Source organism: Microdochium trichocladiopsis, assembly GCF_020744255.1.
Source record: "Microdochium trichocladiopsis strain MPI-CAGE-CH-0230 chromosome Unknown B0I36scaffold_14, whole genome shotgun sequence".
NCBI lineage: Eukaryota > Fungi > Ascomycota > Sordariomycetes > Xylariales > Microdochiaceae > Microdochium > Microdochium trichocladiopsis.
The window spans coordinates 264987-277008 of NW_025763557.1; the positions used below are offsets into that span (position 1 = coordinate 264987).

The 12022-nt window shown below is 52.7% G+C and overlaps 4 protein-coding genes across 4 annotated transcripts; 2 read left to right on the forward strand and 2 right to left on the reverse strand.

Moving 5' to 3' along the window:
- The first annotated feature begins 2672 nt into the window (after positions 1-2672).
- On the forward strand, positions 2673-4745 carry B0I36DRAFT_339462 (glycoside hydrolase). The gene is given in 2 exon segments (XM_046155877.1): positions 2673-4669; positions 4682-4745. The coding sequence occupies 1 exon segment, from the start codon at positions 3171-3173 to the stop codon at positions 4521-4523; it is 1353 nt and encodes a 450-aa protein (XP_046004761.1). The 5' UTR covers positions 2673-3170; the 3' UTR covers positions 4524-4669; positions 4682-4745.
- A 906-nt stretch (positions 4746-5651) lies between these two features.
- B0I36DRAFT_355902 (uncharacterized protein) lies at positions 5652-6008 on the reverse strand (the record flags this gene model as incomplete). Its single annotated transcript, XM_046157497.1, has 1 exon — positions 5652-6008. One exon carries the CDS (start codon positions 6006-6008, stop codon positions 5652-5654), a length of 357 nt encoding a protein of 118 aa, XP_046004762.1.
- A 3983-nt stretch (positions 6009-9991) lies between these two features.
- Positions 9992-10910, forward strand: B0I36DRAFT_378289 (xylose isomerase-like protein; the record flags this gene model as incomplete). The annotated part of the gene is made up of 3 exons (XM_046160654.1): positions 9992-10390; positions 10443-10544; positions 10590-10910. 3 exons carry the CDS (start codon positions 9992-9994, stop codon positions 10908-10910), a joined length of 822 nt encoding a protein of 273 aa, XP_046004763.1.
- Positions 10745-11477, reverse strand: B0I36DRAFT_339472 (uncharacterized protein). Its single transcript, XM_046155878.1, has 2 exons — positions 11342-11477; positions 10745-11286 (listed from the first exon to the last, which is right to left on the reverse strand). Exons 1-2 carry the CDS (start codon positions 11457-11459, stop codon positions 11195-11197), a joined length of 210 nt encoding a protein of 69 aa, XP_046004764.1. The 5' UTR covers positions 11460-11477; the 3' UTR covers positions 10745-11194.
- Between the last annotated feature and the right edge of the window lie 545 nt (positions 11478-12022).

Consider the following 12022-nt stretch of genomic DNA (forward strand, 5'->3'; position numbering starts at 1 on the left):
ACCTCATTCAGCGCGGACAGGAAGCAATCAAGATGCTCATAATGATTGGGAGGGCCGCATACGTGGACGACGACCGGCCGACGCCGGCAATCATCGTCTTCGGTCACGAGGGGTTCGTCAACTACATGACACAGACCGCGGGCTTGACTGAAGAACACTTGAGCAGCAATCCGCCCAAACTGACGGACTGGGCCACCGGCGAGACCCGTATCTTTGAGCTCCTCGACGAGGATCCTGATGGGCCTCCCGTTGCGAGTCTGCTTGTGGAGACGCAGGAGTCTCGCAAGAGGCATTTGCGGCGGAACGGGGTGGTTGGCGAAGACGTGCACCCGAAGATGCTGGACGACACGCGCCATGAACAGCAACACAACGAGCGTGTGTGAATCAGTCTACAAGCAAAGATTATGCAGATTGATGAAGAGTATCGCACGGGACGCTTATATGTCAAGGCCCTCGAGGATGGGATAAATCCACCTGACGTGGAGGGGAATCACGAGGATTATGTCAAGGATATCTGAAATATGTGATTGGGATAAACAAGACAGCTCCCATACCAGGAAGCAGCTCAAGACATCAAAACCTCGTTATTCCTGCACCTCCCTCGAGGGGTTGTGAACTTTCGACCATTTGTAAGTGTCACTGCACCCATATCGTCATCGGTCGAGCGCGGAGCCAGACGGCGCAGGGATGCAGATGCGTGGTTCGTGTGGTAGAACGGCGTATGCGGTGGTAATCTGGTAGATTTGATACTAGCGGATGACAGAGCCGATTGGTAGAGGGAGGTCGACTGTGGTACAGTAAAATTGAGCAACGCCCAGGATTTTTCGTTGGCGTTGTGGACGAAATAAGCTGACATTTTCAGTATAGGTTAGGAGAGGTTCGTTGTCTTGTCGTAGTGGGTGTCTTCGGTCGAGTAGACGACGTAACTCCGGGAATGAACATCCCGCAGGTGATAGATCATGGGCGGAACCAGGCCTTAAACTCTAGCAGGGAGCAAGTGTCGTTGGCCGTGAGGATGTCCAAAGACCAAACATTGATGATGGTGGTTTAGGGTGGTATCTCAGAGCACGAGTACATGAAAGCGATAAAGGACGAGGCACCTGTGCACAGTGGGAGAGGGGAGCGACAGAGAAGGAACGCAGAGAGAGCATCGACCCGTTGGCCACTACTGAGTCGGGCAATGGAAGGCCGAGAGATTGGTCGTCTGGAACTGGGACACCCCGGGGCCCTTCGTGTCTGATGCTGGCTGCTCGACGCCGGTGCCGCTGGAGGGCGGCACAAATTTCCTGGCTTCGACAATTTCAACTGCTGTGGACTAATCAGCCTGTAGCGCGCAGCTGCAAAGTATGTACGCGTATCCTCAGGCAAGCCATTGCTCTAGCAAGAAAGCCATGCCTTTGGCAGCCGCGTGCTTCATGGCGATGTTTGGCCCAGATCGCGAGCGCTTTGGCTTGGGATCGCACATGGACCCAGAACCTGACCCGGCCCGGTCGCAAAGTGGCTCGCGCAGGTGTGGCGCCGCCAAGCCGCGCGTGGTAGTGGCTGGGTTCCCCGCACCCTATCTTAGCCTGACATGAGCCCTGCCCAGCTGCAATCAATTGACATGTGCATCGGCGACCGGGGCCCCAGGGCCCCCACGTGAGCCGTCTTCTGACTCGCTGGAGCTCGGCCCGATGGACAGAGGAAATGCTGCGGCTGGTGCGCTCACCGTTGTGGGCGCGATGGATTACACTGGACGTGCAGATTCCAGTTATCCTAGAATGGCGGGCGGACGGATCCGCCTGAGCAAAACAACACGCCACTCTCCACCTCTCCCGAAGTCGTTCTGTGGGCCCAGCTCGCCATTCATCGTAATTGAGGAACCAGGCTGGCAGGCCAGGCTCTTTTGTTGTGTTGGTTCGCGTGGTGGCGCTGGACCGTACGACATGCATTAGCCTGAACGTACCTGCAGGGAAGAACCCGGGACAAGCTTCCCACTTCGAAGACACCTCGGCACCCTCCAGAAACATTCCGGGACCAGGGATGTGCGAACATGGGACGGTTGCAGCGGAAGCCAAACTCGGCAATTTCTGCGTGGGGGCCTGCATCCGCTGTTCATGCGGTGCACAAACAGCCCGTTAGCCGCACTTTGCCGATCGCGTCTCCACCTACGCTAGGGGAGCTTGACGCATTGCTGAAAGCATGTCGTCAAGCCAGCCAGGCTCAATCCACCAGCTGCGAAAGTCATGCACACTCGCATCTCTCTTGAGTCCTCCTCGACCGCGCAATAGCAGGCTAATATGGGGTCCCGGCCAAAGCGCTAATAAACGCAGTGACTGCTGGGGCCTTAGTATGAACGCTGCACAACCTCGCCAGTGGCAAGCGGAAGTTCCCTCGAACGTGAGCTTGGTGCACTCGTCCAGAAGACGGCAGACTGGCCACCACCTGTAAAAAGATGTTTGTTTAACAGCTGTGCAATTAACGGGAGTGGTGTCGGAAGGCCATGGCGACGCACTGGCGGATGCAGCTCTGCTCGATGGTGATTGGGTGTTCGGAAGGGTGCCGTAGGCAAACTGGAAGTTCCACATTGTTTGTGCTCAAAACGTGCACAACCAAGGTGTACTTCGACGACACGAGAAGGGGCGTTGCCGCAGCTGCGCCAAAAGGCAAATTCCTTCACCATTGCCCGAGGCCTACCGTTGAATCGCTATTGGTTTTTTACCCACATACCCACGATGATGTTTTTCCATCGTCCAAATGCCAGCAGCGGGATTGCGATCCTCGTCTGTGCCGCTTTCATACTCTTCATTCTAGCGTCGAAGCCTCCATCACATCTCTCGTCACCGGTTTCAGTCCATCACAACTCGAACTGGCGTGACCCGGAAAGCGATTCATACTTCTGGAAGTCTTTGCCGATAATCTACCCTCCGTCGTCAATCCAGACCCTGCCGACAAGTAGACCTGTTTCCTTTCCCGCCGTTCAAGCCATATCGTTCCCCGAATCTTCTGCTGAGAAAGCTCTCAGGAAGGAACGTAGGCAAGCTGTGAAAGACACATTCATACGGGCATGGACATCCTACTGCGAGTACGCCTGGCTCGCCGACGAGCTCGCACCGGTTTCCCGAGGCAAACGAAGCACTTTCGGCGGCTGGGCTGCCACACTGGTAGACTCGCTCGACACTCTGTGGATCATGGACATGCGCGAAGAGTTTGAGGAGGCCGTCGCCGCAGCAACAACCATCAATTTCACCAGTACCGACGCTGGTGAAATCAATGTCTTCGAAACTACCATCCGTTACCTTGGCGGTTTCCTAGGTGCATTTGATGTCAGCGGAGACCACCGACTACTCAGAAAGGCGGTCGAGGTTGGAGAGATGCTATACAAGGCCTTCGATACACCCAACAGGATGCCTATCACAAGGTGGGACATACAGGCCGCCATGCTCAATGACAAGAGTAAGCAAGTGGCGGGCTCATCGACGCTTGTTGCCGAGATTGGTAGCTTGTCAATGGAATTCACGCGTCTGTCCGTTCTCACGGGAGACTCAAAGTGGTTTGACGCGGTTCATACGATTACCCAACGCATGGAGGAGCAGCAAATGTGGACAGAGTTGCCTGGCTTATGGCCACTCGTCGTTGACGCCGAGAAGCTTCTCTTCAGCCTGGGATCGACCTTTACACTCGGAGCCATGGCTGGCTCGGCGTATGAGTACTTGCCAAAAATGTCAGCCCTGCTCGGCGGCCAGCTGGATATCTACCAGACCATGTACGAGCGCGCGGCTCAGACAGCACTCCGGCATAATCTCTTTCGACCCACGGTCCCTGCGGAGGAGGACATTCTCATCGCTGGAGTGGCCCACACAAGTTACGGCGGTCGCAATGTCGAGCTGGAACCCGCAGGCCAACATCTGGTTTGTTTCTTCGGAGGCCTGATGGCCCTTGGAGGCAGATTGTTCAGTCGAAAGCAGGACGTCGCGGCTGCAGAGAAGCTCGTAGATGGCTGCATCTGGGCCTATAAGTCAATGCCTCACGGCGTTATGCCGGAAACCTTCAAAGTGTACCCCTGCTCATCGCCACAGAATTGCACCTGGGACGAATTACTGTGGATGAGACAAGTCCTCCGAGAAAATAATGTGAGGGACGTGGAAAGTCTTAGCCAGTCTCAACTGGTTCAGCTCGTCACGGAGAAAAACGTGCCCAGAGGATTCACAGCGATCCCGGACGATGCGTATCTGCTCCGACCGGAAGCGATCGAGAGTATCTTCATTCTGTACCGTGCAACGGGGCGCAAGGATCTTCGCGAGGTGGCATGGAACATGTTCGCAGCAATTGATCGAATCACGCGCACCGAGTTTGGTAGCTCTGCAGTACGTGGTGTTTCGGGCCTCCATGGCAAGCCACTGCAAACAGACTCGATGGAGTCCTTTTGGCTGGGGGAAACGCTGAAATACTTTTACCTCATTTTCAGCGACCCGAATATCATCAGCTTGGACGAGTTTGTGTTCAATACCGAGGCGCACCCTTTGCGCAGATTGCTGCCATAATGGTAGACGCTGTGGATAACGTAGATTTGTAGCTTTAACCAAGCTCGGTAACTATAAGCCTATGCCGGTGGGATGTAATAATTGTAAAGGAAGGGTGATTGAGCCTTGGGAAACATGAGTGTTTAGCAAATTTTGAGTGTTCCTAGATGGCATTCACACGTTAGTAGTCCTTACTCATAGACTCATCGATGCTTTGAAGCTTTTAGGCCGATCTGGTCCATATCCAGCCCTACTAATAAAAAGTACACTTAATAGCATTATGGACCGCTAGTAATCGGGCCATTCACTTGCAAATTGGATCTATATCCCCATTATGAATTTTCTAGTTTCCCAACATTTCGTCGTCAAATGGTGTTGATCGGATAAAAAGTATTAGGCTTCTATACTAGACCGCTCCGTCACGTTCGGTGGTTTTCGATAGAGCGTGGGTTTCACAGCGTAGTCTCATAGCAGCTAATGGCCAGTCACACGAGATATTAACATATATAAGACAATTATAGTTCTCGAAAGTATAGCCTCATTTTCCTTCCGCTTTCGATTTCATGGTCATCTACCTGGCGCAACCCCTGTGAGGTGGTTTATGCACTAGGCCTTTCAAGGAGGAACTCAACACACATGATGCGATTTGAAGATGCTCCCCTGTCCACCCCCTCCGCAGACGGCGATGATCGCACGTTCAAGCTTGACGCAGTGCTCGGAATAGACGTCAGTAATGCCTGCTCCTTCGCTACGGTTGGTTTGACTTCATTTGCGGCATGCCTACTCCTAAAATGCTCGTCGAGGCCATCGCTGCCTTTCGCAATGTGTGTACACAGGGGCCATAAGCAGACTAATTCGGATTCCTCGGTGGTAGCCTGTAAAGGGTCCTTGGTGGAATTGTTTGTGATACTCTCGGTGTGTTGGTATTGTGGTTGAAAGCTCCATCGAACCCAGCCTTTGGAAGTGTCTAACTGATTGTTGGTCGGGTCCTGGGTGTGATCTATATCCGCACTCCCTCTTCCTCCATGCCACTCCTTTGTGTTGGAACCAGCAGCCTCCCTGGAGTCAAATGCCATGGCCTGTACCCATTGGTGTTCCAGACAGGCGCACCTATCGCAGATGTACCTGATTCTATTGTCCTGTGGACTGTTAGTAGTGGAACTTGGTGTGATTGTGGAGATCCAGTACCTGAAACATCAAGGCGTTGCAATAAGTGCAGGTGTCCTCCGATCGTGTCTTTCCATGATGAGCCAGGGTCTCTTGTGGACGAACAACACCTTTTCGCTCGTAGTCGGTTCTCAATACTGGAGATCTATTGGACTGGACTGAGCAGTAAGGGTTCTTCTTCATGATTTTCCGCGGCGCAGGCCGATTTCGCTGGGTCTGTCTGCGCACCATTTTCAAAGAGCGATCATCAGGCGCGGTACAGAGGGCATCAAACTTGAAGAAAGAGATCTCATGCACCAGATGTGCGGGAAGCATGAAGAAGCATAGCCATAGCGCCATTTTAGGTGAGAGAACAGTGTCTTGTTTACAAGCGGTACTAACAAGCGCAAACCAAGTGGCTGCTACCGCATGTGGCTAATCAGTGTGCAGGGTTTACGTCTTCTCTTACCGGCAGTATCTCTTTTTTTTTTTGGAAACAGTGTAGGTATGTTTGACAAAGTTATAGATTGCTTTGTTTGCTATGTCTGTTGAAGTTGCTCTCGATCACTAATCCAATCTCCACCGTGAACAGCTCTGGTTTTGCAGTAGCCCCACAAAGGCTATCAGTAGTGAGGGGTGAGAGAGGTTTTCCTGGTCACGAGACCTAATAGTGGGGTGTATGATAGTACCGCTCAGGGAGCGAATTATACCGTATCGCCTTGGCCTAAACTGCGAATGGGGTAGGGGCCCGTATTCGCAACCGGGATGGAGGGCGGGGGTATTGGTTCCTGCTACCATAGTATAGAGTGGAAGGGCTATACTGTGTAAACACGCTAATAAGCAACGACCAAAAGGACGGTCTTAGTCGGATCGTCAGGTTATAGCAGAAACGACGGTTTAACAGATTGTTAGCACGGTAGCCTATGAGCTGCGTACAAGCGGGGCGGCTGCAGAACTGGAAGCCTTATGACACATCCTTCTAACCGTGGCATGATTATCATGTCGTGAACACAGGGTATTACTCGGTTAGCAAGCATTTCCCAGCTTGCTGCGTATCTGAGTATCTGTAGAAAGAACCTATGGTCCTACGACTCTCTTCAACATATAGAAAGCCCAGATCTTGTTACACCCAACCAATCGATCTTATAAAAGTTTCAGTACCCTTATTTAAGCCTGATTAATGCTGCACGAGCTAAGTGGAGACAGTTGAGCAGTTTACCGCATGTATCTTCCTACGTACCATAGTAGGATCGAGCTAATCATAGACCGCCCGGGCAGTCAAGCAGGGTGGGACTTAGATTGGGACAGCAGGGCCAACCTGCATGGGCCTAAGACGCCCACTCTTAGCAGTCGGCTCCCTGACAACGCATCGCGGGCTTGCGACCAAAGAAAGACGTAGCACCGACGAATGATGGGCGGGGTGGGGGCAGGTCAAGACATTTCTATGAAATTGTGATAAATAGCAACGCGTATCTGCGAGAAATGAGTTGCTAGACAGATGGACATTACCTTCCACATCAACGACTAACGTAGATCCCGGTCAAGCGGGCCACCCGGTCGAGCGGGCCACTTTTCTCGCTCCTTCATACATACCCAGCCTTCATCCATTTTCTCTGCAAGCAATAATGGTACGACAATCAATTGAAAGCGACTTACTTCTAGCGCTTAATGCGCTTCGATCTAATCCAAAATTGAGCCTTCGAAAGGCTGCATCAGTCTATAACGTGCCTCGTACGACACTTCAAGAACGACACCGCGGCCGACCTGCGAAACGCGATGTCCGATCGCCTACCCAGAGATTAACCTCATACGAAGAGGAGAGCATCGCACGATACGTAATTGACCTAGATTCGCGATCATTTCCACCGCGACTTAGTGGTGTTCGAGAAATGGCGGATCGACTACTACGCGACTGTAACGCGTTACGCGTTGGGAAGAACTGGGCTTCAGCCTTCGTACAGCGACGACCTGAGCTCCGTACGCGTTTTAGTCGAAGAATCGACTATCAGAGAGTCCTCTGCGAAGATCCGGACGCGTATCGCGCGTGGTTTTCCCTCGTACGGAATATAATCGCGAAATACGGGATATACGACGACGATATCTACAACTTCGATGAGACGGGCTTTGCGATGGGTAAGATCTCCGCCGAGACTGTCGTTACGACCTCCGATCGACGCGGTAAGCCAAGAGCCGTACAACAAGGCAATCAAGAATGGGTTACAGTAATCCAGGGTATCGGGGCGTCCGGCAATTCGATCCCGCCGTACATCATCTTCGCAGGCAAGGTCCACCTCGACTCGTGGACGTCCGAAAGCCCTCCACCGCCGGACTGGGTAATCGCGCTTTCGGATAACGGTTGGACGACGAACGAGAGAGGTCTAGAATGGGTAAAACACTTCGATTTCCATACGAAGAGTCGTACGAAGGGCGTTTACCGGCTCCTTATCCTCGACGGCCACGAGAGCCACCACTCGGTCGATTTCGAGCTGTACTGCAAGGACCAGAATATAATTACGCTCTGCATGCCTGCTCATTCGTCGCATAAGCTCCAGCCTCTCGATGTCGGGTGCTTTAGACCTCTAAAACGGGCGTACAGCAAAGAAATCGAAGGCCTTATGCGGGCGCATATTACCCACGTCGCGAAGGAGGACTTCCTTCCAGCCTTTCATAAGGCGCACGACACTACAATGACTAAGTCAAATATCCAGGCCGGCTTCAGAGCTACTGGCCTAGTACCGTACTATCCGGAATACGTCATTTCACAGCTAGACGTAAAGCCTCATACGCCAACACCGCCAGGTTCTGCAGGCCTACCGCCGCCCTGGGTCTCGAAGACGCCGAATAACCCAATTGAGGCGGAATCGCAGACCGAATACATCAAGAATCGTATCGTACGACATCAAAATAGCTCCCCAACTTCAATTATCGCAAGCTTACAGCAGCTAAACAAAGGAGTGTTAATGATGGTGCATAAACAGGCCCTTATGGAGAGCGACCTGGCCGAACTTCGAGACGCAAATAGCCGCCTAAGCCGCCGTCGACGTACAAAAAGAAAGCAGCTACAGAAAGGAGGGTCACTAACGATTAGCCAGGCAAAGGATTTGAAGTCTCAGATCGACGTGACGGAGCAGTTACGGGCAGAAACAAGTCAAAATAGTGGTCGCGCGAGGAGGACAGAGACGCGCGCGCGACGCTGTGGCGTTTGCGGCGAGCCCGGCCATAATGCTCGTACGTGTCAGATAGTTGAGTCTACCTCTGAAGAAGAGGATTTCATCTAGTTTGAATTGATTTAAGGCGTTCTGGTTGATTTTTTCTATACATTGTCGTCCGAATACCTTAAGGGTGGCCCGCTCGACCGGGTGGCCCGCTTGACCGGGATCTACGTTAATAGATCCTACAGTTCTGGGCAAATCGGAGTTCGAGCATCTAAGGATCTGGAAGACATAATCCCAGACTTACTCTGGAGAACACGGTTGTAATCGGTGCCGGCTAGTGCAGTAAAGGGGGGAGCTGGAGTATCTCCACCGTGAGTCAAGCTCTTTTTCAAGGCCACGCGGTTGTGCTCGAATTGTTTACGGAATAATCGTGGCTCGTGATGGTTCGCACATGAACACAGATATATACACAGACATACGCGCGAGAGATGGACCAGAAAATTTCTCAGCAAGACACAGGCATAATGATGGGACTATGCACCTAAAGAGGGCAATTCATCCACGCAAACTGCAACCGGGGCGAGCTCGCCCGCGCATTGGCCGGCGCGCCGGGCCCAGCAGCAAATACGGCCCTCAGGGACGCAGCCACCTCCATTGAGAGCCCCCTTTTTTGGCCAGTCCCTGTGCAGGGTCATCGGATACTCCCTAGCGGCAAGTTCCTGGAGGAGGCGGGCTTCGCGATGTTGTGACAGGATGGAGATGCTTGGGATTGAATGACGCCATCTGAAAGAAACAATACCGAAAACATCACCCTTGCGTGAAGGCAGATCGCCGACTTCATTATGGCCAACTGATAACACTACTGCAGTACAGGCAATCCCCTTTTCGGTAGGGTGTCAGTGTAGAGCGTCTGTTGCTGTAGTTGCCGAGAACCTGCGTCGGCCCCGCCAATTAACGTTGTGGCCACTGCGTGAAAGGGGATTGGAGCCGGAGAAGTGAGGTACGGTGGCTACCAGCACTGGGACTCAAACGTCATAGATGGAAATCATCACGGGACTTGGCGCTTTGCTGACGTCATGGACATACCTGGCAGCAACAACCTCCTTATTTCAACGTACCATGTACGGTAACATGCCATCAAGATATGACAAGCAAACCTGGATTTCACTAGTCACGTCGTACGCTAAAATGGGCATTCAATACCCCTACAACAACGCGGTGATTCCGATATCCTTTGCGACTTGCAGCATCGGATCATATTCTCACCCAGCCCTGCCTGAGAAGTTAAATGCCATTTGCAGCGCAGGATTCGACGCGGTCGAATTGGCCATGCCGGATCTGTTAGCATACGGCAAGTTCTTGAACGGCGAGGAACCGGATGCGAGTGACTACGACACCATTGTCGAAGTCGCTAGGGCTGTTAAGGCTCTAGCGGAGGAAGTCGGAGTCGGGATCCTTATGTTGAAGCCGTTTGTGAACTTCGAAGGATGGAAGTTAGGCCTCCAGGATAGTGAAAGAGAAGATGCCTTTGCGAGGGCACGAGGATGGTTGATGGTGATGGAAGCCCTCGGGACAGACATGCTGCAGGTGAGCGATCTTCTACTGCTAGAAGCATCGACATAGGCCTCTGACAGGACAGAAGCTGGCGTCGTCAGATGCTGAAGAGATATCGCCTTCGGTCGACGATCTAGCCGCAGACGTTGCGAAGCTCGCTGACATGTGCGCCGAGGAAGGGTTCCGCGTCGCATACGAAAACCGATGCTGGGCGACGCGAACCCGGACTTAGAAGGCAGCATGGGAGATCGTGAAGAATGCAGACAAGCCAAACCTAGGGTTATGTTTGGGCACCTTTCAGATTTTGGGCGGGGAGTTTGGAGACCCAACAACCAGAACGGGGTTGATCGAGGATATCTGCAGGGCTGAACTGGAATCTCGCTGGAGAGCGAGCCTCCGACAACTGTCGGCAACGGTTCCTGCAGAGAAGATATTCCTCGTACAGCTATCGGATGCGTACAGGATGGACCCGCCAATCAAGGAATCCAGGGATAGTCAAGGGTCATTGTCTCGGTTCAGATGGAGTCAGGACCACAGACCGCTGCCCCGATAGAGTCTGGTAGCGGGGAGGCGGCCCCAAAAGGGCGATGGCATGTCCTCCAGGTTGACAGCAGCGACGACACAATACGGTAGAATACGCTCTTGCAGGAGATTGGGAAGGCAGCAGGTTACTTGAACCGACGCTGTGTACTGGCCCACGGGACGACTGAACGTATACTTTTCCTACGCACATCCCCTGGTCTAGGAATTGAGCCTCATCGACTCTTCAATGCACCCGGTTCTGTTCCGCAGCATTACCTCCGGATTTGGGCGGCATGCATTCTATTCACATGCCGTTTACTTGTCCGAGTCCTTGCTGTAGAAGGCTTCCTCCCCTCCCAGATCCCTCAGCGCCTCCTTCGACTTTTCCTTAGATTTCTCACTTGTATCTTTCCTCTCAGGTTAGCAGACCAAACAAAATCCCGATGAGCGGATAACACGCACTTGGATTGCTCAGATTGGCCTTGTGGCCTCGCGCCTGGTTGCTGCGTTCCTCTGGGGTATCATGCATGCCTTCCAAGGCAGCATCCTCCTTCTTGATGTCGCGCTGTTGATGGGACATGACGGCGTTCGGATAGGTGTATCTTCGGTGGACGGTCATCGAGATCCAAAAAGTTTTGGTTGGGGTCTATATATACAGGGGCAAGAGGAAAACCTAGGCCGCACATGTACACTTAGGTCCAAAGTGAACCACAACATCATAGATCATCATCAAGAATATTACGTAGTTATTACGTCAACAGAACGAAATCGATGGACCTGGCGGAGGAAATACCACTGTGTCCGCTCCGGACAATTCGCCATGGGGCTCTGAGGTGGCGAGCCGTCGTACTGGCGGTGTGGAATGCAATTTCCCCTGCATCCGACGGTTGTTCGGCGACTGATGTAGTTGCTACATTACTATTGTGGCTGGATGCGTCAGATGTTATGGCAAGGTTATGCCGTTGTCGGACTTGGTGGTGGTATGATGATGGGGCTCGCGCTGCTCTCAGAGATGTTTGCTTCTGACTGCGGCAGGCCCACTGTGGGACCGTGACGATGCAGTCACCATTCCGTGGCGATGAAGTCATCATTCCGTGACGGTGGAGTCATCATTGAGCGTAGGTCTCGATCTAAAGCTCTTTT